General features: G+C 43.8%; 1 protein-coding gene across 4 annotated transcripts in view; it reads right to left on the bottom strand.

The window, feature by feature from the left end:
• Positions 1 to 409: 409 nt before the first annotated feature.
• The window catches only part of nr6a1b (nuclear receptor subfamily 6, group A, member 1b), a 173,170-nt gene continuing 147,933 nt past the window's right edge, over positions 410 to 25,646 (bottom strand). For all 4 annotated transcript variants that reach the window (XM_029710267.1, XM_029710266.1, XM_029710268.1 and 1 more), the window contains 8 exons: positions 12,322 to 12,552; positions 9,043 to 9,098; positions 5,411 to 5,577; positions 4,415 to 4,642; positions 3,925 to 4,179; positions 3,537 to 3,658; positions 3,096 to 3,248; positions 410 to 2,576 (listed from right to left, as the gene is read on the bottom strand). In XM_029710267.1, the coding sequence (XP_029566127.1) occupies positions 2,440 to 2,576; positions 3,096 to 3,248; positions 3,537 to 3,658; positions 3,925 to 4,179; positions 4,415 to 4,642; positions 5,411 to 5,577; positions 9,043 to 9,098; positions 12,322 to 12,552 (1,349 nt within the window). In that variant the 3' untranslated portion in view covers positions 410 to 2,439. The remainder of the gene's footprint in view (positions 2,577 to 3,095; positions 3,249 to 3,536; positions 3,659 to 3,924; positions 4,180 to 4,414; positions 4,643 to 5,410; positions 5,578 to 9,042; positions 9,099 to 12,321; positions 12,553 to 25,646) is intronic.

Consider the following 25,646-nt stretch of genomic DNA (forward strand, 5'->3'; position numbering starts at 1 on the left):
TTGGCGCCTACACCACTAGAGGGCGTAGTTCTTCCTGACGTCGTATTACCGCCAGGTGTCGACGCATTCAGCCCAGCCGGTGATAGACTCCTGTCCCCCTCCCCGGAAAGCACTTCCCTCTGGAGCCTGCAGCCTTTCTGGCTTGGTCGAAGTGACTATAGAAGGGTCTAATTAGCCCCAACACCCTTGATAATTTTCACTCCCTCAGCTTTGGGACACTTATGCATATGGCAGAGGCCCACGTGTATGTGCAAATGGCGGGTCAGGGGGGTGCGGTAAAGGGAGTGATTTGGGATTCAGCCACTGACTTAAAAAAATGACAAATCCTAGTCACCTTCACTTCAAACAATCAAATCTAATTGATATGCAAAACATTCTTGTAAAACAACAAAATACATTCCAAGTAAATGACAAATGTTAATAGTTGAATAAAAACAGACAAAAGCGGGACATTGAATAGATGTGATTAATTCATTTACGAATACGCATCAATTCCCAGTTTGTTCAAAGACGTGTGTATCCAAGAGGTTGACAGAATGGCTACGATAGAGGCACTTCTAGGCCTCGTCAAAATGCCACAACTGGCTCTGACTGAGGACCTATAGCAAAACCATCAACTCTGGCACAGTTCCTTCACTTAAATCATTGTCTGGTGCAAATATGTAAACATTCAATAGATATAACACATATATTCAGTTCGATTTGGAATGTTTTGAAGGGGAGGGGTGCAGTCCGTGGACTTGACTGCCAGTTTTCCCTTACAACAACATTTATTTCCTTACAGTACAGTTCTGATGTAACACTTCTAATTGATTGAGTCTGGTCAATGCTGCACTTTGCTCAAAACACAGTGTCCTTTTTTGCCTTGTTTGTAACACACCTGAGAATACAAGTGAATATGAATCTAACCAGTCACAGAGCCTTACATCAATTCAGAACCCAACTTGTGTCCTTATTAGTCCATTAAAATCGTATTCTATTCCATAAAGTCCAAACCCACACAAATACAACTCCCCTACAGAAAAAAAGACCCCAAAGACAAGACGTCCCCCAAAACCTACAACTACTAATTCTAAACGCGCAATTCAACAAAGTGATCCTGAGTATCTTCTGAGTGCAGTACACCAAACTTCCGCCTTACCCTGTTTAGAACTCAACTTCTCGCGAACTCGAGTGAGAAAATATCACAGAAAACATTAACTGGCAGCTGCAACATTTTTGTTGACGCACATGCAGACATAACAATAACAATAACAGGTCACAGGTGGGATTTTGCTTTGAACATGTCTCTTGAAAGAGTAGAGTGCACAACAACAATACTCTTGAACTATGGCTGAGCTTGCCACTATTGGGCAGCATTTCCCATCTATTTAAAAAAACACACCCTGGGTTTTCAACAGTGTGCATATTGCACTTCTCATCCTCCCAGGCATCTGGAGTAACTGGTTCATCTCAGGAGGTCGTCGACTGGGACAGGATCACTTTACTGGCCTATCATCACCAATCCCAGAGTGATCCTTCAGTTAATTCATTGATTGATCAAGAAATGCCAACAAATGCCATCTTCAATTGGAAAATCTTTCAACTGTAGTTGGAAACTTCCACATACTTATATACCATTAGCCTTAAAAATACCCGTATCAATTTTCACAACATTTAATTTCTACTCGCTGAAAGGCTTGAGGAGAAATGTAAATGAAAAAGAGGCTTGAATTTGCAGCCACTTTATGTTGACATTACTAGTGATGGGAAACAAGGCATCAGTGATGCAGCTTGGGACATCTCATCTGTCACTATTGGCAGACGTGTTTGAGTAGATCTACCAATACCACTTGAGAAACCACACCACCCCCACCATGATAAATGTAACTAATCTTAAAAGCTAAATGTATAGCATGTAGTATATATTAAAACTAAATTCAACTACACTTAGTAACTGAGTGTATCTTTAGAGACCTTTGGTAACAATCATTAACGCTACATAGATTTTTAAACACATTGGGGAAGTATCTCTCATGTACTTTACTGTAGCTGAGGATAGTACAAACATACCAAAGACTGCTGAAGTTATCTTTTCACTGACACAGGCATATGTCCACTGAAAACACAACAAATACTTCCTGAGGTAGTCTTTCAGTTACAATAGCGTTTTCTAGTGGATCCCTAAACAAAACAAACTTCCTGGAAATCTATACGAAAAATAGCTACCATGTTAACACTTCACATACTTGTAAACTGCACTTACACGTCTGAACAATGCATTGGTTGTGCATTTCTTGTTGCAGAGGCGTGTGCTCTGCGTAGATGAGAATACATTCAGATCTGTCGTGTAATAAATACATTTAGAAAAACAATTATGTCACATTCTGTCACATTCACAAAAGAAAGAAGGGGGTCCCCCCCTCCTTCAGGTGAACGGTGGGTTTTGAGAGGCGTGGCTCAGTTGCCGGGGATGAGGCCTGTTGTCAGGCAGGTGGTGGTGCCTGCTTGGAGGGTGTTGGGGCTGAACTTGCAGGAGTGTAGGACGGCCTTAAACAGCAGGGGGAGCTGTTCCAACGGAACGTTCACCAGCTTCCCTGGAAGGGCCGACCATTTACATTACATTTTACACATTAGTCATTTAGCAGACGCTCTTAACCAGAGCGATTTACAGTAGTGAGTGCATACATTTTCCATACAATTTGTTTTATTTTTGTACTGTACCATTAAAGACAGTAAGCACAGAAAACAACAACCTCTCTTAATCCCCATCTATCCCCCAAACAAATCCAATGGACATTGACGTGCACAGTATTCACAACCACAGATCTATTACAGTACATTATTTACCATACATTGGGGTGTATAATGTTTTCCCTTGATGCCATCCTAAAATAGGATAGGATGAACTTTAACCTTAGACACATTGTGCTGTATACAAAAATAAACACTGCACATAACATAGTACACACATTGCACATTACCCATGTCATACACGTTTCGTATAGCCATATGCATAATACATATTGCACACCTTACAATGAAAATGGCTATCAGTCGGAGCTGAAAAGGGTTTGCATTATAAGGTGACAATTGAATGAACTGTATGTACTCACCGGCAATGTGGCGGATCTCAGGGAGGCACATCATGATCTCAGGGAAGCGTTTGGGCTGGTGAGGGTACTTGTACTCAGCTAGGTCCTGGCACACGTACCAGTAGCGCTTGTTCAGCTTCTCCAGCTGAGAAACGTTGGTAAGCCCTCGGATATCTGCACAGAAGAGAGGGTTACGGATTACGATGATGACTAATACAGACGTCCCTTTAAAACAATATAGTTGTGCTGCCTTCATTGCCAGGACTTGGTTTAATAAAATATGAATTAAATAGATACACACACACAATAATATTCACAGTACCTACTGACATTTCGGATTATATTTCATAGGTTACATTTTTTATCAGTGTAAAAACTTGCCCAGCAGCCATTGTATCATCCCAGCCTTTTTTGTAATTTCCAACATATTTTAAAAAGTATGTAGAATTGACAGAGTAATACCTTGGGTGAGGAAGTTGATGGCTTTCATACAGGCATACTCCTCATTGCTAACCTTCAGCTGATTAAATTTGCGGAACAGGTATATCAGTCTCTCCATCACATCCATTCCATCTTCACTAAACCTGGCAGATGAGAGATAATCAATTAAAATAATTTGAAAGAAAGGCTTAAGTTGCATTTAAAATACTTAATGAATGATGTATCCCAGGACCGATATCCCTCAACCAGATTAAGCTTCAGGCGAGGCTTAATCTGGCTCTGGGAAACCACCCTTCCTAATATTCTCCCAAAAAGGCCAAATTTGAGCCAAGGCTATGGCAATGGAACCCCAGATCCATGTTACCAGACTCAAAAACCTGGAGACCTAAGATCCCGGGGCTTCTCTTACCCTTGCAGCTCGTAGTCAGAGGGCGAGTACTTGGTGGTGACGTTGGCCAGGTCCCCAAACATCTGGCCGCTGTAGATGGTGAGGCTGGAGAGCAGGATGAGCTCCTGCCAAGTAGCACTGAGCAGCAGGGTGTAGTCCTCGATGGACAGCTCGCAGAAGAAGGGCAGCCGCTTGATCCAGGAGATCTGCCGAAACAGTAGCTCGTCTGCCAGCCGACAGAGCAAGGCAAACAGCTCCCCCTGGGTCACCCTGTACCTGGGGGACACATGGCAGACAGGGAGTTGTGAAGGTTAGGCATGACACACTTTCTTCACACTCTAGAACCAAAGATAAAGAATAAAAAGAGTGATTGATAGAACATTTTTAGGAAAGATCAGACAAAACAAGACATCTGGCGTCAAGACCCCAAACCTTAAAAGTCTACCAAAAGAAAACGCAGCACGTCGAAAGCACAGTTCCCGACACAGATGTGTACACCGTGGGAACTCACCCATCTTCTATGAGCATGGGGGTCCCCAGGGGGGCCAGGTCCTCAGCTGCCACCAGTTGGGAGACGAGGGTCTGTGATTGGGAGTGCAGGCTGCGGGCCAGGGTGGGCCTAAGGACTGACTGGGCATAACCAAAAAGGTGCGGCAGGAACTGGTAGTGTGAGGACACGGGCGTGCCCACATACTGGTCCCGGTAGGTAGCAGTGTAGCCATTCATTTCCAGGGACCTGCTGCAAAGACACAAGCCAGGAAACCATTACAGGAGTAAAGAACTGCTCTACTATAAATACTTATTACACTGTGCTTACAGAAATAATTACACAAGAATAATGGCACCATAATGTGAAGTGTGACAGATTTTTCTACCAAATGTATATTTTTCTGGGCACAGGCAAGCATGAAAAAATCATGATAGAACTCCACGCTTTATCATGGAGACAGCGCCAGAGAGGACTGGGTTGCAGACAGAGAGCATCGACCCTGAGACAACCATGTTAAGGACAGTATTTATCATTGTGGAATGGCAAGACTTCAGCAAAAGCAGAGGAATGAAAACTGTGTCTGCTGTTTCCGCGGCAACAAACCCAGGGAGAATCCAGTTGTGAGGAGCTTCAAATTCTCCCATAAATGTGCTTAGGAGTGAAATGTGGGTGACCTTACATTTTAACATGAGAGGAACCTTCACTCAATCGCATAACAACAAAATTCAAAAAATAACATTACTGGTACTGGTTGGCATGCAATGGAAAATTCAAAAGGTGTCACGAAGCTGAGGGGACAAACTAAAATGTATCCGCATCCGTTCATAGGACATACGACTGCCAGATATAGGTCATTTTATTCAGAAATGAATTTAAAGATATTACATTTGGCCACAAAATTTGACACACTTCACTCCTGGGGGAAGTCATAGTTACTCAGTCAGTGGTGTTTCTCGGTCAGTGCGCCGACCTTTAACTTTTGAGGTAATGGTCTGTACCCCTACAGCAACAGCTCACCTGGACGACAGGGTGGAGACCGGCGAGGGTTGGTTGCCCTCGGAGACACCATTGTCGGGGGAACTGTGGTCGCTGTCGCCGTTGTTTCCCCAGGTGTGCTCTGGCAAACCAGCATCCTCCTTGAACTCCTGGCCTGTCATAATGCGCTCCATTTCTTCATTCGAAATCTATAGCAGAGAAGCGAGGGAAAAAAGGAGGGAGGGCAACAAGGAAGGAGGTAAGAGAAGAGAAAGCCTCTGTTCATTTTCTCTTGTCATTCAGAATGTCATAGGGTTATTGATTCAGGTGCATTAGTCCCTGTACAAACAAAAGCCTGTTTGTCTAACGATTAGAAAAATGTTATACATTGGTCATTGTTAAGTTTTTTTAATTCAGCTATGTAGCATACTAAACCCTGCTCATGAGAAATGACAAAGGTTTCATAGAAATATTTTAAGAATGTTCCCGAGACGGTGGCGGGCAGCTTCTCTTTCACATATTGTCAGTATACCCGTGAACAGTGGAATCAATGTGTGGCTATGAGTGGATTTAAGAAGGCAGGAGCTTCTTAGATTGGAGAACAAAACAAGCACCCACGGACATATCTCGCACTCGCTCTTGCACTCTTTGCCTCGGGAAGCGGGTGAACTTTTTCTCCGCCGCACAAGCGGTGCCTTCCCATTATCTGTGTTTGAAAGGCATGTGATTACTCCGTTGCAGCGCTATGGTTCACATCTGAGCAGAAGGGTGATTTAAGCCTAATGAGTTAACCCTATCTGCAATAATGAGGGAAAGACTTGACTGTCTCGCAGGGCCTCAATCCAGCTTTGGAGCAAGGACACCGATATTGAGGATATCGCTGGAATCAACTGAATGATTTTGCTCCTTGAAAGATACTAGGCAGAGAATGTTATCTAAAACCATTCTGCAGATATTTAACAGGCAAAAAAACCCTAAAAAAACGAGGTATTTCAAGTATTGCAAAATATCATGCAGGTACAGTAGTCTAGTAAAGACTGACTTTTGCTGCCATTATTGTGTGGTTTTGAACATTTTGAGATGACAATAAGAATAAAGTTGGTGAAAACTACAAAAATGTAGTTTAATATGTTTAATTGTTGGCTATTGTGACTTGTTGTGAATCAGTAAGGTATACTGATTCACAACAAGTCACAATAGCCAACAATTAAACATATTAAACTACATTTTTGACCTTTTAAAACATTTGAAAATGCAAGCTACTGTTAAAATGGTCTGGTTTTCACCATCAATGGAACATGAATCAAATCTCATCAATCAATCTTTGCGTTCGGCTACTCAGCTGCTTTCAGGGGCTTCTCTTTAAAAGTACACCTGGAAAATAGCCTTTTTTTTGTTGAGTCTCAAAACGTTTTAGCAGTTTTGAGTTTTTGTAGCTTTTTGTAGCTGAACATTTAAAGGCTGAAATGGATGGAACATAAAATAAATAAATAGTCTGAAAATAATAGATTTGTTTTAAAATGAAAGCACTTCAAGTCCATGTCGTACACGAACGTGGGCTCTGAATCAATTGGAGAGAGAATCATGTCCCTTTTGGAGTTGTATTGCCTGTAATGTGAGAAATCTATTATCTGAATACGCTTTACAAACAGAATGATGAAAGTTTCTTCTATTGAGGTTGGTTGCTTTGTAAAAAACAGTCTCACACTGGGAGGAACCACAGGAGGTTGGTGGCACCTTAATTGGGGAGAACGGGCTCGTGGTAATGAACGTGGTGGAATGGTATCAAACACATGGTTTCCAGGTGTTTGATGCCATTCCATTTGCGCCGTTCCGGTCATTATTATGAGCTGTCCTCCCCTCAGCAGCCTTCACTGGGAGGAACATAGAAAACACTAACACCACAGTGCACAACCGAAGTCATTGAGGGCACTCTTTTTGAAACCGAGAGAAAAAGGGAGGGACTACTTGAACTTGTCCAATAAGAACACAGATTTCTTGTTTTCTTTTGCTTAACCTCTCTAGGGTATGTGGGACGAAATCGTCCCACCTAGTCAACAGCCAGTGGAATCGAGTGGCGCGATATTCAAATACCTTAGAAATGCTATTACTTCAATTTCTCAAACATATGACTATTTTACACCATTTTAAAGACAAGACTCTCGTTAATCTAACCACATTGTCCGATTTCAAAAAGGCTTTACAACGAAAGCAAAACATTAGATTATGTCAGGAGAGTACCCAGCCAGAAATAATCACACACCCATTTTTCAAGCTAGCATATAATGTCACAAAAACCAAAGCCACAGCTAAATGCAGCACTAACCTTTGATGATCTTCATCAGATGACACTCCTAGGACATTATGTTATACAATACATGCATGTTTTGTTCAATCAAGTTCATATTTATATAAAAAAACAGCTTTTTACATTAGCATGTGACGTTCAGAACTAGCAAACATACCGAAAACTTCCAGTGAATTTACTAAATTACTCACGATAAACGTTCACAAAAAACAATTATTTTAAGAATTATAGATACAGAACTCCTTTATGCAATCGCGGTGTCAGATTTTAAAATAGCTTTTCGGCAAAAGCACATTTTGCAATATTCTGAGTAGATAGCTCGCCATCACGGGCTAGCTAATTTGACACCCACCAAGTCTGGCACTCACCAAACTCAGATTTACTATAAGAAAAATTGGATTACCTTTGCTGTTCTTCGTCAGAATGCCCTCCCAGGACTTCTACTTCATCCACAAATGTTGTTTTGGTTCAAAATAATCCATAGTTATGTTCAAATATCCTCTGTTTTGTTCTTGCGTTCAAGACACTATCCGAACGGTGACGCGCGGACGCGTATCGTGACAAAAAAATTCAAAATATTCCATTACCGTACTTCGAAGCATGTCAAACGCTGTTTAAAATCAATTTTTATGCGATTTTTCTCGTAAAATAGCAATAATATTCTGACCGGGAGACGTCTTTTTCGTTCAAAGACTGAAAATGTAAAATGACCTCTTCACGTGCACACGCGCACCCGTCTCATTGTTCTCAGATCGACCACTATCCAAATGCGCTACTGTTTTTCAGGCAGGGGCTGCAAAGTCATCATTCAACGTTCTGGCGCCTTCTGAGAGCCTTAGAAAGTGTCACGTTACAGCAGAGATCCTCTGTTTTCGATAAAGAGAGTATAGAAGGCCAAGAAATGGTCAGAGAGGGCACTTCCTGTACAGAATCTTCTCAGGTTTTGGCCTGCCATATGAGTTCTGTTATACTCACAGACACCATTCAAACAGTTTTAGAAACTTTAGGTTGTTTTCTATCCAAATCAAACAATTATATGCATATTCTAGTTTCTGGGCAGTAGTAATAACCAGATTAAATCGGGTACGTTTTTTATCCGGATGTGAAAATACTGCCCCCTACCCTAGAGAGGTTAACATTTTACTACGGCGTGACGTGTGACTTACTAAACACATCCCTGGTTTCGTTAATGCCCTTGGCACTTATTTGATCAGTTTATAATGCCATTAATTGGACAGAGAGAAACTGTATTAAACTGGAAAAATGTAATCCAGCAGGCCCTCGAGTCAAACGATATATGGGTAGGGACAGAGGTAAAAGACCTAAGACTGGACCAGAACGGAAACAGTAATAAATTGTGACATACCTCGACAGGTCCAATGCTCTTATTCCTTCCCCCTGGCATTCCATCCTCTCTGATTGCTGTGGAAAGACACACAGACAGAACTTAGAAAGCCCATTCTGAAAAACTGGAAATGCATTTCACAACTTCCATAACCATTTTAAAATAGACTAGTTGAAAGAAAAGAGATGGTGACAGGAGGGTTGGAGTTGGGTTCAGCAACTCAACATAGGATGACAACGTTTTTTTACTGTTGAGGGAGACATGTGGAAGGCTGTGGAATCTGAGCTGTGAGGTTTGTGGAAGGGACCTGGCACCCTCTCATGGTGAGAAAAGGCATCAGCGTTTTAACTGGTCTGAACTGGATTAAGCAGAAATAGAAGGATACTCTAAAGAGCATATGATTGACATCAATACTTAAAAAGAAAGTCTCTAGAATGTAAAGGAACTGAATAGATAGTAGAGAAATTGAGTTGCGTGATGAATTAACAGTTGAATGGCGTGTGTGTGTGTACATGTGTCTTAACATTTGAATTAACAGTTGAATGGTGTGTGTGTGTGTACATGTGTCTTAACATTTGAATTAACAGTTGAATGGTGTGTGTGTGTGTGTGTGTGTGTGTGTGTGTGTGTGTGTGTACATGTGTCTTAACATTTGAATTAACAGTTGAATGGTGTGTGTGTGTGTGTGTGTGTGTCTTAACACTTGACTTTGAAAAACATAGAACACAGAAGCCCTCTCTTCTCCTCTGTTCTGTCTTTCTATTTCTCCGTCTTTCTGTTGCCCTCCTCCCTACATTGTTTATAGTGTCACACAAACACATGTCTAACTGACTACTTCCAGGTGACAGACAGGGTCAAGGAGCAGGTTTCAACCTGTTCTTCCAGTCACTCGCATACATAAGGCTGCAAACGCTTAGTGATGTAGATGTGGTGGCCACTGGTCAGGCTTTGTGGATATAACTAAGGTCCTTATCACTATTCCTATTGTGTGTAATGGAGCATTGGTGGGTGTGTTCTCAGAGGCTGCCACTGGGAGGCAGTGGAGGCACACTCTCGAGCTCAGACCACTAAGCATTTTGCACGTGGAATGCTGCAGTTGTTTGCCACTGTTATGCCGACCAGCCATGCTATTGGTTCAAATTCATTCTTTGGGGAATTAATGGGGAACCATTCCTTCGTGGAAGTGCACACTCTAAAGAGAATAGCTACGAGGGGGGTGCACTACGAGGATGGTGTACCACAAGGGGGTGGACTTGCTACCCGTCACCCCTCATCAAATAAACCCATTAGTTTACGGTTAGACCAACAAAAAATGACATATCTGTGTACTTCAAGGTCATAGACACATATCTGGCAGTGACTACACATTAGCTGGATTATCTGCATATTGCTTAAGGTGCTTCACCATGCTTGGAAGTGTACACCTACTGGTCTTACAAATCAGATAACGCTTGTCGTTTCTCACCGTCCAATTCCTCCAGCCTCTGCCTGGGGGCCATTGATTAACCAGCTGTTTCAGGCCTCCCTCGTACTCCCTCCTTTCCTTCTCCACTTAGGTGTGGCAAATCGAAAGGCGATATTTATCAATGACTTTGCATATCGAGACATCAAAGCAAAGGATTTCTCCTCCTCTTCTCGGGTTTCGGCACTTTCTTATCTTTTGGAATATGGAGGATCAGAGAGTGTAAGTAGAGGTAGAACATGGAACGGGAGAGAGCACTCGTGTTTCCCCAGGGGGCTTATCGGAATGGGAAAGTAAGTTGTTTCATGGCGTGGGTGAAATTGTGATTCGGGACAGCGGTGTGTCATATATCTTCTCTGCTGCCCCATTATTATAATTTGTTTTACCTTTATTTAACTAGGCAAGTCAGTTAAGAACAAATTCTTATTTACTGTGACGGCCTACCCCGGCCAAACCCTAACCCGGACGACGCTGTCATATTAATGCAGTATCACACTAACTGATGGCTAATGATACCAGTGACTTTCTTCAGTGTCCTCTGGATGAAGAATGGAATGCAGGTGTATGGTTCATTCTCTTTAAATAATATGCTCTTTTAGCAGACATTTATCCAAAGCGACTTACGGTTAAATCAAATATTCAGTACATGTGGCCCATATGGAAATCAAACCCACAAGCCCGGTGTTTTAAGCACCATGCTCCAACTAACTGAACCATCACAACTGCTTGAAAATTTGAATGAAAATCTGCCTTGTTTAATCTTTTTGGGAGCATTGACATTATCTAAACAGTAAGTGTATCATAAAAATGTAGAGCGCCGTAACAATCAAAATATATATAAATATGAGAGAGAGAGAGAGAGAGAGAGAGAGAGAGAGAGAGAGAGAGAGAGAGAGAGAGAGAGATGACAAGCAGTGTCTAAGTTACAGGGGAGATAAGACAGTAGGGTGAAGCAAGATGGGGTCACAGGGGTCCAGATCCATCCAATCACCCAAATAGACTCTGACCAGAACTGACAACAACGGCTCTACCAGAATGCATTGGGGCTAGATCTATCAGAGGTAACTGCCAACCTTAATCATCGTCATCATCATCCTCTCCACCCCTCCAATCTTCCCTCTTTGAGAAGGTATCCAGTGTCATATTCATTAGTGCACACGGAAGGGAACACGAAAAGATTGTTTCTTATTGGAGAAAGTCAGGTCATCTCGCTGTGTTTCAGTCTGTTTTCTTTAGTTTAGTGCCTAATGAACAGGACCCAGGTGTAATCTCCATGTGAGGTCCAATTCCAAACTCCTCTCCTCCCTGTTGTTACCTCTCTGTATCTGTCTCTCTCCATTTACCTCTACCTCTCCGTCGATCTCTTTATCTTAATCTCTCTGTGGTTTTGGGGCCTGTCACTCATCGATACTGGCACGCTGTCTTTCTCTTTGGCGTTTGATGAGGAGAATGTTTCGCGAAGGCTACAGCTGCTCCCTGCACAGCAGCTGTAGCCCTCGGCCGTTTGAACTACAGCTGACAGAGCGCTACATGGGATAAGGATAAAGCCCTCAGGATGTGGGGCTAAACACTCATTTGAGAGGGATTTGTGCTGAAAGATGTTCAATGCGGTATATTCACTGCAGAAGCAGAGTGGTTCTGGAGGTAGTTGGAATTGGAGTCATAACTCAGAAGTTATGAGCGATACTTCGATGACAGTCACAGTGATAATAAGTATGAATACTGTACAACCTTAGCAGAGGTCAGCTAGTTTAAACTAGCTTAGCACCATATAGCGATTTCACCTTTCCTGAAACCTTCAGTAACTTTCGGCCATTTTTCTACTCTTCCACACGTACCTTTGCGGTTCATGCCCATCTGTAGGCACTTGAGCAGGCGGCAGTACTGGCAGCGGTTGCGTTGCTTGCGCGACATCTCACAGTTTTTGTCACGGCTGCAGCGGTAGACGCGCTTGTTGCAGATGCTGCGCTTGAAGAAGCCCTTGCAGCCCTCGCAGGAGATGATGCCATAGTGCAGGCCCGTCGCACGGTCGCCACAGATGAGGCACAAGCGCGGGTCAGCCTGATCATCTGAGAGACAGAAAAGACCAAAAGAGAGCAAAGAAGAAAAGGAAAGGAAATAGATTAAAAAAGGATGAAAGAAAGAAAAAAAGGAGAGATATAGAACATAAGGGGGGAAGATTTATTCACAGTTCCGTATCAGTCATACATAATGTCAATTATGTAAATGCAAGAAGGCCAATCATTCACTCCATGGGATCACTGCCACATCCCCAATCTTGTACTGAGCAAATAAAGTTACATATCTTAGAGACATGAATGTATAGTCATTACAGTCCAAAGCCCTCTTGGTGATTGCTCATCCATATATTGTTATTCCATTCCTTTACTTAGATTTGTGTGTATTAGTTAGTTGTTGTGGAATTGTTAGATTACTTGTTAGATATTACTGCACTGTCGGAACTAGAAGCACAAGTATTTCGCTACACTCGCAATTACATTTGCTAACCATGTGTATGTGACCAATAACATTTGATGACTACCATTGTTCTTGCAAGACTGTTTCTTGAACATAAACCAAAATGTCAAAAACCTACAGTTCAAATAAATGGTCTGAGTATTTGCATCCCTTAGTGCAGTTTAAAAAATAAATAAAAAAAATGTAAAAGAAACGTTAAAACCACCTTTTAATTTCTCTCATTATAGTGAGTAGGACATTCCTAATTCTGTCCCTGCCACACCAGCACAACATCTCCCCTCTCTGCACATGCTCTCCCTCGCACATCCTCCATTTTGTGTCAGCCGTATGTAGCAGAATGGCTGCGAGCGCTGGGAGCTGTCATGTCAGATAGGGCGACCGCAGCCGTCCAGAGCCTCCTGCGTACCGACAGAATCAGCCAGAGAGGCCGCTTGAGCGCCATGCCGCCTGGCATCTGATCTCACCATGCCCATGGACTTGGGTTGTTATGCGACGGAACATGAGGCATGAGTGAGGAGGATAGGTATGAGGAACAAAGCAGACTGGACCAGAGCAGACCGGACCAGACCAGAGCAGACCAGACCAGAGCAGACCAGACCAGAGCAGACCAGACCAGAGCAGAGCAGAGCAGACCAGACCAGAGCAGACCAGACCAGACCAGAGCAGACCAGACCAGACCAGAGCAGACCGGACCAGACCAGTTGTTTCATACAGGTACAAGTTACTGCTGACCTAAAAAATATTTAAGATATCTTCTATAATGTTTCTCAGCTCCCTCCTTTTCCCTACCACACAATACAAGATGTCTGTTTGAGCGTAGGGCAACCATTTTGAGTTTCCCCAGCCCAGGACCACTGAAGGCTTTATTCATGCACACACACGTATGCTGAGGGCCTGTGATTCCCACTGTGCTAAAATACATGCGGCCACACTCATCATGCAAATAGGAGCTGGTTAGCATGTTAGGCGAGGGGCGGAGGGGGTTTGGTGGAGGGTGAGGGGCGGAGATGTGTTTGGTGGAGGGTGAGGGGCGGAGGGGGTTTGGTGGAGGGTGAGGGGCGGAGGGGGTTTGGTGGAGGGCGATGGGCGGAGATGGGTTTGGTGGAGGGTGAGGGGAGGAGGGCGAGGGGGTTTGGTGGAGGGCGAGGGGAGGAGGGCGAGGGGGTTTGGTGGAGGGCGAGGGACGGAGATGGGTTTGGTGGAGGGTGAGGGGAGGAGGGCGAGGGGGTTTGGTGGAGGGCGAGGGACGGAGATGGGTTTGGTGGAGGGTGAGGGGCGGAGGGTGAGGGGCAGAGGGCGAGGGGGGTTTGGTGGAGGGCGAGGGGCGGAGAGGGTTTGGTGGAGGGCGAGGGGCGGAGAGGGTTTGGTGGAGGGCGAGGGGCGGAGAGGGTTTGGTGGAGGGGCGGAGAGGGTTTGGTGGAGGGCGAGGGGCGGAGAGGGTTTGGTGGAGGGCGAGGGGCGGAGAGGGTTTGGTGGAGGGGCGGAGAGGGTTTGGTGGAGGGCGAGGGGTGGAGAGGGTTTGGTGGAGGGCGAGGGGTGGAGGGGGTTTGGTGGAGGTCATGAGGAGAGTAAATGGGGAACACATGCAAGGTATGGTTTTTGTGTGTACATTTGCATTTTAGTAATTTAGCAGATGCTCTTATCCAGAGCGACTTACAGTAGTGAGTGCATACATTTTTCATACTGGTCTCCCGTGTGTAGAAATGAGGTAAGGAGGATTTGGAGAGGAAGTAGGAGCGGGAATGAATTGTACGGATGAGCGCGCATGTTAAAATAGAAGCTTGGTCGAGACAAACATTTATTTAATTTTTTTGTGGGTAGATTAGATGTAATATTGCAGATAGATTGCGTCTTCCATCAATGTAATTGTCTGCATCATTTCCAATCCTCCATATATTTTTTGGTAAATATATACACTACCGTTCAAAAGTTTGGGGTCACTTACAAATGTCCTTGTTTTTGAAAGAAAGGCACATTTTTTGTCCGTTAAAATAAAATTGATCAGAAATACAGTGTAGACATTGTTAATGTTGTAAATGACTATTGCAGCTGGAAATGGCAGATTTTTTAATGGAATATCTACATAGGCGTACAGAGGCCCATTATCAGCAACCATCACTCCTGTGTTCCAATGGCATGTTGTGTTAGCTAATCCAAGTTTATCATTTTAGAAGGCTAATTGATCATTAGAAAACCCTTTTGCAATTATGTTAGCACAGCTGAAAACTGTTATTCTGATTTAAAGAAGCAATAAAACTGTTTTGTTTTAGACTAGTTGAGTTTTTGGAGCATCAGCATTTGGGTTCGATTACAGGCTCAAAATGGCCAGAAACAAAGACCTTTCTTTTGAAACTCATCAGTCTATTCTTGTTCTGAGAAATGAAGGCTATTCCAATGCGAGAAATTGCCAATAAACTGAATATCTGGTACAACGCTGTGTAGTACTCCCTTCACAGTGTGTGTGTGTGTGTATGTATGTGTGTATGTATATATATGTATATATATATATATATATTTTCCCCTAACCCTACCACCCCTCCCCAAATTGGAGTAAAGTAATGGACAACACCACTTAGACTTCTACTTCCAGCTTATACATACTATATAAAACATTTTGTCTCAACTGTTAACGAACTTAAGCTACACTACCTCGCAAAGACCTCCAAACAGGGTTCTTCACAGAAGGGGTCTCAAACTCAGTATTTGCATCTGTCACAGACCCCCCCACTAAGATTTAAATCCGACACTTTTGGATAAATGGCCTAAGGATAAGTTGTTTGTAACTGGTATCCTGTTGATAGTAAGTCTTTGCTATCTTTCTGGGACCACCAAGTGAGTCAAGTTCCTTGGGAGTTTGAACCCCTACCCTCTATGTGTATTGGCATCCTACGGGGCACTGGCAGTGCCAAACTCTGTTGGAGTTTTTCAGAGCGAGCATGAGTCCCTCCAACCAGGTCAAAACCACTTCAGTACCATCATCCACCCAGATAGAATGGTTTGAGCCTGAAATCGCTTGACATTTCTCCCTATCAGGATATCTGAGAGAAAAACCATAATATGACACTTAAAAGTTCCTGAAAATCAGCTGTGAAGGATTTCATATCGGAGTAATTTCTCAATTATAGTTCCCACTGCTTTAGTAATGGGATGAGGTACATTGACAAGCATTTACAAGATGCTAGGGACAAGTAAACACATTGGCCTCGATTTACTAGCTACAGCAATGGAGATGACCAAACAATGTATTGTATAGCAATGTTACTTTGATTTCGGGTCTATTTTTAGACACCGGCAACAAAGTATTGATATTCATTCGCCAATAAACAAGCTCCATTGTAAGTCTGAAAATGGGCCATTTTCCTTTTCAGCGCCTGTTTGTGATAATCTCCTCTAGTCTTCTAAATAAGGGGTGATTTAGCTGCAGTGCGCATCATCATTGGCAATCTCCACTCACCAAATAGGCTGTGTGTCTGTATATGTGTGTGTGTGTGTGTGTGCGCGTGTGTTTGTGCATGCACCTGTGTTTGTGTGCATATACTGCTCTCCATTCACAATCAGCTTCAACACTTAACCCTTTTTGTTGCTATCTGTAGCTAATACCCAGCTGTGGATCTCCATTTTACAGTACTGTATGTACAAGCGGAGGAGAAGCAGGTTGAGAGAATATAAAAAAGACAGGAAAGATAGTGTGTTAGTTGGCTTCAAGTGTCAGTCGACTTATATTAGAGATCTCACTGAGCTGTGTGAACTACAGTATGTGTGAAGTGTGTGTGAGTCTGTCTGTGTGTTTGTGCCGCACATATCATATAAACTGAGAGGAGCGGTTCACACTCTTTAGGATGAGAGGGGAAGCCCATTGCGGAGAAAATAGAAGCGCTTGTAAAATCTTAAATTGCATAATCCCCCAACCTTCCTCCACCGTCTAAATCCTCTGAGCACGGCTGGGGAATTAAGCACAGGCCTTCTGCCCCTTTCTTCTCTGCCGGCACATCAAGCTGGCAGGAGAATTAGCTCTGTCAAAAATCTACCACAGTACCAACCCCCAAAACACACACACATGTGAACTCATGTACAGTACCAATCAAAAGTTTGGACACACCTACTCATTCAAGGGTTTTTCTTTATTTTTACTATTTTCTACATTGTAGAATAGTAGTGAACACATCAAAACTATGAAATAGTAACCAAAAGAGTGTTAAACAAATCAAAATATGTTTTAGATTTTTGATTCTTCAAAGTATCCACCCTTTGCCTTGATGATGGCTTTGCACACTCTTGGCATTCTCTCAACCAGCTTCACCTGGAATGCTTTTCTAACAGTCTTGGAGTTCCCACATATGCTGAGCACTTGTTGGCTGCTTTTCCTTCCCTCTGCGGTCCAATTCATCCCAAACCATTTCAAATTGGGTTGAGGTCGGGTGATTGTGGAGGCCAGGTCATCTGATGCAGCACTCTTGGTCAAATATCTCTTACACAGCCTGAAGGTGTGTTGGGTCATTGTCCTGTTGAAAACCAAATTATAGTTCCCCTAAGCGCAAACCAGATGGGATGGCGGATCGCTGTAGAATGCCGTGTTAGCCATGCTGGTTAAGTGTGCCTTGAATTCTAAATAAAATCACAGACAGTGTCACCAGCAAAGCACCCCCACACCACCTCCTCCATGCTTCACAGTGGGAACCACACATGTAGTGATCCTCCGTTCACCTACTCTGCGTCTCACAAAGGCACGGCGGTTGGAACCAAAAATCTCAAAGTTGGACTCATCAGACCAAAGGACAGATTTCCACCGGTCTAATGCTCATTGCTCGTGTTTCTTGGCCCAAGCAAGTCTCTTCTTCTTATTGGTGTCCTTTGGTAGTGGCTTCTTTGCAGATATTCAACCATGAAGGCCTGATTCACAAAGTTTCCTCTGAACAGTTGATATTGAGATGTGTCTGTTACTTGAACTCCGAAGCATTTATTTGGGCTGCAATTTCTGAGGCTGGTAACTCTAATGAACGAAAGACAGAAATGGTGAAAGAGGTAGCGATAGACAGAGATGGTGAAAGACAGATGGTGAAAGAGGTAGCGATAGACAGAGATGGTGAAAGAGGTAGCGATAGACAGAGATGGTGAAAGAGGTAGCGATAGACAGAGATGGTGAAAGAGGTAGCGATAGACAGAGATGGTGAAAGAGGTAGCGATAGACAGAGATGGTGAAAGAGGTAGCGATAGACAGAGATGGTGAAAGAGGTAGCGATAGACAGAGATGGTGAAAGAGGTAGCGATAGACAGAGATGGTGAAAGAGGTAGCGATAGACAGAGATGGTGAAAGAGGTAGCGATAGACAGATGGTGAAAGACAGATGTTGAAAGAGGTAGCGATAGACAGAGATGTTGAAAGAGGTAGCGATAGACAGAGATGGTGAAAGAGGTAGCGATAGACAGAGATGGTGAAAGAGGTAGCGATAGACAGAGATGGTGAAAGAGGTAGCGATAGACAGAGATGGTGAAAGACAGATGTTGAAAGAGGTAGCGATAGACAGAGATGTTGAAAGAGGTAGCGATAGACAGAGATGGTGAAAGAGGTAGCGATAGACAGAGATGGTGAAAGAGGTAGCGATAGACAGAGATGGTGAAAGAGGTAGCGATAGACAGAGATGGTGAAAGAGGGTAGCGATAGACAGAGATGGTGAAAGAGGTAGCGATAGACAGAGATGGTGAAAGAGGTAGCGGATAGACAGAGATGGTGAAAGAGGTAGCGATAGACAGAGATGGTGAAAGAGGTAGCGATAGACAGATGGTGAAAGACAGATGTTGAAAGAGGTAGCGATAGACAGAGATGGTGAAAGAGGTAGCGATAGACAGAGATGGTGAAAGAGGTAGCGATAGACAGAGATGGTGAAAGACAGATGGTGAAAGAGGTAGCGATAGACAGAGATGGTGAAAGAGGTAGCGATAGACAGAGATGGTGAAAGAGGTAGCGATAGACAGATGGTGAAAGACAGATGTTGAAAGAGGTAGCGATAGACAGAGATGGTGAAAGAGGTAGCGATAGACAGAGATGGTGAAAGACAGATGTTGAAAGAGGTAGCGATAGACAGAGATGGTGAAAGAGGTAGCGATAGACAGAGATGGTGAAAGAGGTAGCGATAGACAGAGATGGTGAAGAGGTAGCGATAGACAGAGATGGTGAAGAGGTAGCGATAGACAGAGATGGTGAAGAGGTAGCGATAGACAGAGATGGTGAAAGACAGATGGTGAAAGAGGTAGCGATAGACAGAGATGTGTGTGAACGAGGTAGCGATAGACAGAGATGGTGAAAGAGGTAGCGATAGACAGAGATGGTGAAAGAGGTAGCGATAGACAGAGATGGTGAAAGAGGTAGCGATAGACAGAGAGGGTGAAAGAGGGTAGCGTAGACAGAGATGGTGAAAGAGGTTAGCGATAGACAGAGATGGTGAAAGAGGTAGCGATAGACAGAGATGGTGAAAGAGGTAGCGATAGACAGAGATGGTGAAAGACAGATGTTGAAAGAGGTAGCGATAGACAGAGATGGTGAAAGAGGTAGCGATAGACAGAGATGGTGAAAGAGGTAGCGATAGACAGAGATGGTGAAAGAGGTAGCGATAGACAGAGATGGTGAAAGAGGTAGCGATAGACAGAGATGGTGAAAGACAGATGGTGAAAGAGGTAGCGATAGACAGAGATGGTGAAAGAGGTAGCGATAGACAGAGATGGTGAAAGAGGTAGTGATAGACAGAGATGGTGAAAGAGGTAGCGATAGACAGAGATGGTGAAAGACAGATGGTGAAAGAGGTAGCGATAGACAGAGATGGTGAAAGAGGTAGCGATAGACAGAGATGGTGAAAGAGAGAGTGAGAAAAAGAGTGGAGTGTGTGAAAGAGTGTGTGTGTGTGTAAGTGTATGAAAGTGTGCATGCGTTTGTGTATGTGTGTGTCAGAGAGAGAGGGGGATGATTATGATATCAGATGTACATGGCTTTCAATCCTCTTTTTCGGGTCAGTGAACTGCTAAATAGGGTCAAGGCGTCCGGATGCTTCCCAGCTGAAACAGTTTGTGCATATATTACTATGGCATTTTGTGCCGTTTTTGTTCATTTTGAACGTCGGTAAGGGTTTTTCCGTCTGTTCGGACACACATTTTTTTCTCGAGGAACACCGAAGTCAGTAGCCGCAGTCTACGCACCTTCGTCGATGATTGGTCAACGGTAGGGATTCTTCAATAAAGTCGTTGTTTTCATGCACATTTTTTCATTGCGAAATACTGCACCAAACGTCTTAGTTAGATGTAAAATTGCACTACTAAGATCTCCTCTGCAAAAATGTCAAAATGAATGACACATTTCTTGAGTTATCTTAGTTTCATTTGGACTATTTTGAGGAAGTGTATACTGGCTACAGCGTCTCAAAATGGACAAACAGTACTATTGTCGCTTTTTTTCTTGTTTTTCAAGCAAAGGTCTTTTAAGGGAATATATGTGAGCATACTTGTTCAGACTAGGCGCCAGCCGAACTGAAGCATGCTGACGCCTTTAGGGTCAGTGAGCTGCCTAATAGGACTGCGGTTCTGTCTAGCCCCCTGGAGGTTCACGCGGGCAGGAGGGGGTTACAGGGGCCTAGCACGCGTGTGTGGGGGGGGGGGGGGGTAGAGACACACATGGGCATGGCCTCAGCTGCACTGCTAAGGGCCCAACACACCCGGAACTCTGTCCTATGGCATGGCCTTAATAGAAACACAGTGATGGGAGGTAGAACCACTTTACACACACACACACACACACACACACACACACACACAACAGCGCATGCACACGCACACACATCCACTTATGCAAACACAAAAAGACACAATTTGCTGAAGAGTGTGTTTTGTGAAAGCTGAAGTTGGTAGCTATCTTCGACATCATGGTCTTTTTTTTTTATATAGCTCTTTCCTGTTTGCCCTGTCAGTCTGGGTTTGTTTAGCTAATGTCCAAAGCAACAGGACCAAAAACATTTATAAGCCTCTGGAAAATACTCCTGGACCACCTGAAGGCACCACAGACTCTGGGCTCCTTTAAAACCTGGCCTAAATACTCTTCTCTTTAGGAAGGCCTGCAGTTGATTTACCATTGTTCCTTATTGTCCCCGTCCCTTGTCAGATGCCTTCTTTCTGTCAGTAGCCCGGTCTAGTTGTGTCCTCTGTCTTCCTCTAGTTTTTATTATTTTAATGCACTCACTGTAGCACTTTGAGACTGTTTTTAAATGAAAAGTGGATTATGAATTAATTGTATAATAATTATTCTTATTATAAATCGCTTGAAAAAATGTATGCTATTATAAAGTGTTATAACATTCTGGTAATCTCTCGTGTGTTGGGTGTCAGTGTGAAGCCCCCTACACAGGAATGCAGCTTCCTGATCAGATAGCAATGACCCCCCCCAGTCATCATTTAGCCCATGCTTTAGTACCACGGAAGACAGCTGCTGGTGCTAGAGAGAGAAAGCGGGACTCCCTAAAAACACCACTTTGATACAGCTTCGACTTTTCACAGCAGGTATGGAAAACTTATGCAGCAGGTTAGGAGAATTGATGTAGCAGGTTAAGATAATTAGGTTAAGGTTAGGAAAAGGATTAGGGAAAATGTGCTTTTATACTGTTATGAAGTTACTTGTATTGAAGTGGTGTGTTTTTAGGGCGTTCCAGAGAAAGCTCTGGCCTGTGACCTTGGTCTCAATCCCCACCAAAGTATAGGGGCCTAATGCAAAAATGTTCTGCCATCAAGTATGTGTTTGCAGTGAGAATGGGCCTTGGAAGGCAAAATCCAAATGCTACATCAATTGTAATCAATAGGAGCTGCAATGCTCAAGGAAAGGCAACATATACTCCATACCGTTTTACCCCACAATCCAAGGATAATAACTGGGACCTGGTGGATAGAAAGAATGAGAGAGAAAGAGAGAACGTGAGAGAGATAGAGAAAATTCTAAATTCTAGAGACCGAGTGAAAGAGAGCGAGAGCGAGAGTGAAAGAGTGTGAAAGAGATAGAAAAAGAACGTTCTAGAGACCGAGCGAATGAGGGACAGCGAGGGAGAGAAATAAAGGGGAATGTAAGAGAAAGGAGCGAGCTGGAGAGTGAGAGACTCACTAGAGTGGCATTATGTTCATGTACCAAAAGCTATTAGCATGGTGGGAACGTGGACTGCAAAGCCTCTCAAAGATATGTTAAAAAAAGTGAAGAGAGGAGCTTTTTGAAAGCCCCAAAGGTATTACCATTTAAATTGACTGGGTTTAGGTTTGGTCCTTTGTGGGGAGGAAGGGGGAAGTGCGAGATTGAGGAGAAAGGGCAGCCATACTGTACGACAACAATAGCTATACTTGCTAGTTAGTTTCACACACCGATTTGTCCAGTGCTTGACTTGGGCAGGAGCTCATCGGAGCCGAGTACCGGCACCTCAAATTTTCTACTGCTTGAGCTCCTGTTTCTCTGACAGAATATTAGCTCAAAGTATTGTGGAGCTCCTGCACCTAAATATAACAAGTACCGGCACCCAAAATGAGTACCGGATTCTTTTGCAGTCCAAGTCAAGGAATGAATTTGCCAGGGCTAACCTTTCGATGACAATAAGGACAAAGAGGTTACTGAATTTTACCAATGCGTGTGATTTTGACTTTTCAAGCACATACAGTCAATGACACTTTGCATTTTTCCCCAGCATGTTTGATGCACATTCAATGAACATTGGCTTGGTGAAATGTTTCTTGCCACATTTCATAATTTACTTATGTGTCCTTTTCCCGACATAAGACAGGAAGCCTGCTCCAGGTTCCTGGATTTTTGTCTTCTACTGGCCAGATGTTGCTACATTTAAAACACATATCACTATTTTTCATGCATCAAATAAATATTGGGTTGTTTTGGATAAATGGTGTTTTATAGGGCTCTCGATTGGCGCAGCGGTCTAAGGCACTGCATCTCAGTGCTTGAGGCGTCACTACAGAGACCCTGGTTCGATTCCAGGCTGTATCACAACCGGCCGTGATTGGGAGTTCCATAGGGTGGCGCACAATTGGCGCAGTGTCATTGTAAATAATATTTTTTTTAATCTTTACTGACTTAGTTAAATAAAGGTTAATAAAAAAATCAACTAATGTGTCCTTTTCTGGACATAGATGGACATATCCAGACCTTGATTAGTACATCTGGAGGCAATGTTCAAGTATTTAGGAGAAATTGTTCAGGGTAGCCTCCGAGAATAACATCGATGAATACACAGTGACTGAGTTCATCAGGAAGTGTAAAGGAGATGTTGTGCCCACTGTGACTATTGAAACCAACCCAAACCAGAAACCGTGAATAGATGGCAGCATTTGTGCAAAACTGAAAGCGTGAACCACCGCATTTAACCACGGCAAGGTGACTGGGAATATGGCCGAATACAAACAGTAGTTATTCTCTCCGTAAGGCAATCAAACAGGCAAAACATCAGTATAGAGACAAAGTGGAGTTGCAATTTAACAGCTCACACACAAGACGTATGTGGCAGGGTCTACAGTCAATCACGGACTACAAAGGGAAACCCAGCCACGTCGCAGACACCAACATCTTGCATCCGGACAGGCTAAACACCTTCGCCCGCTTTGAGGATCACACTGTGCCACCGACGCAACCCGCTACCAAGGACTGAGGGCTTTCCTTCTACGTGGCCAACGTGAATAACACATTTAAGCGTGTTAACCCTCGTAAGGCTGCCGGCCCAGACGGCATCCCTAGCAGCGTCCTCAGAGCATACGCAGACCTGCTTGCTGGAGTGTTTACGGACATATTCAATCTCTCCCTATACCAGTCTGCTGTCCCCACATGCTTCAAGCTGTCCACCATTGTTCCTGTACACAAGAAAGCAAAGGTAACATAACTAAATTACTATTGCTCCGTAGCACTCACTTCTGTCATCATAAAGTGCTTTGAGAAGCCCATTAAGGATCATATCACTTCTACCCCTACCTGACACCCTTCTAGACCGACTTCAATTTGCTTACCGTCCCAAAGATCCACAGACGATGCAATCGCCATAGCACTGCACACTGTCCTATCCTATCTGGATAAAAGGAATACCTATGTAAGAATGCTGTTCATTGACTACAGCTCAGCCTTCAACACCATAGTACCATCCAAGCTCATCATTAAGCTTGAGGCCCTGGGTCTCAACCCCCCCTGTGCAATTGGGTCCTGGACTTTGACAGGCTGCCCCCAGGTGGTGAAGGTAGGAAACAACATCTCCACTTTGCTGATCCTCAACACTGGGGCCCCACAAGGGTGCGTGCTCAGCCCCCTCCTGTACTCCCTGTTCACCGATGACTGAGTGGCCATGCACGCCTCCAACTCAATCATCAAGTTTACAAATGACAACAGTAGTGGGCTTGATTACCAACAATTACAAGACAGTCTACAGGGAGGAGGTGAGGGCCCTGGGGGAGTGGTTCCAGGAAAACAACCTCTCACTCAACATCAACAAACGATCTGAAATGATCCACCCACACAGACAGTGTGGTGAAGAAGGTACAACAGTGCCTCTTCAACCTCAGGAGACGGAAGAAATGTAGCCCCTATAACCCTCTCAGAAACTTTTACAGATGCACAATTGAGAGCATCCTGTCAAGCTGTATCACCGCCTGGTACGGCAACTGCACCGCCCGCAACCGCAGGGCTCTCCAGAGGGTGGTGCGGTCTGCCCAACGCATCACCGGCAGCAAACTACCTGCCCTCCAGGACACCTACAGCACCCAACATCAAAGGAAGGCCAAAAAGATCATCAAGGACATCAACCACCCGAGCCACTGCCTGTTCACTCCGCTATCATCCAGAAGGCGAGGTCAGTACAGGTGCATCAAAGCTGGGGCCGAGAGACTGAAAAACAGCTTCTATCTCAAGGCCATCAGACTGCTATATAGCCATCACTAACAGTCTTCCACCCGGTTACGTAACCCTGCACCTTAGAGGCTGCTGCCCTATATAGATAGACTTGGCATCACTGTCCACTTTAATAATGGAACACTACTCACTTTAACTTCTCTAGGGTAGGGGGCAGTATTTTCATGGCCGGATGAAAAACGCACCCAAATTAAACGGCCTGCTACTCGGGCCCAGGAACTAGAATATGCATATTATTAGTAAACACTCTGACGTTTCTAAAACTGTTTGAATGGTGTCTGTGAGTATAACAGAACTCATACGGCAGGCAAAAACCTGAGAAAAATCTAACCAGGAAGTGGGAAGTCTGGTGCTCGTAGTCCTTTCAAGTCATTGCCTATCGAACACACAGTGACTTAGGGTTCATGTTGCACTTCCACTAGATGTCAACAGTCTTTAGAAATTTGTTTGGGGCGTCTATGATGAACAGAGAGCGAACAGAGGAAGTTGGAAGTTGTTGACTCAGGAAAGCAAATTAGTTCATTGGCGCACGCATTCATGTGAGAGTTAGCTGTGTTCCAAAATGTTTTTCAAGACACTGGAATCGTCCGGTTGGAATTATTGAAGTTCTAAGTTAAAAAGGCCCTAAAGATTGATGCTATACAACGTTTGAACGAACATAAATATAACTTTTTTTTACTTTTCGTCGTGACATTTTGACCGCGCTTCCTACACTTGGAGTAGTTTACTGAACGCGGAAACAACAAGGAGTTATTTGGATATAAATTATGGA

This window comes from Salmo trutta, chromosome 23 (assembly GCF_901001165.1).
Source record: "Salmo trutta chromosome 23, fSalTru1.1, whole genome shotgun sequence".
Classification (NCBI taxonomy): domain Eukaryota; kingdom Metazoa; phylum Chordata; class Actinopteri; order Salmoniformes; family Salmonidae; genus Salmo; species Salmo trutta.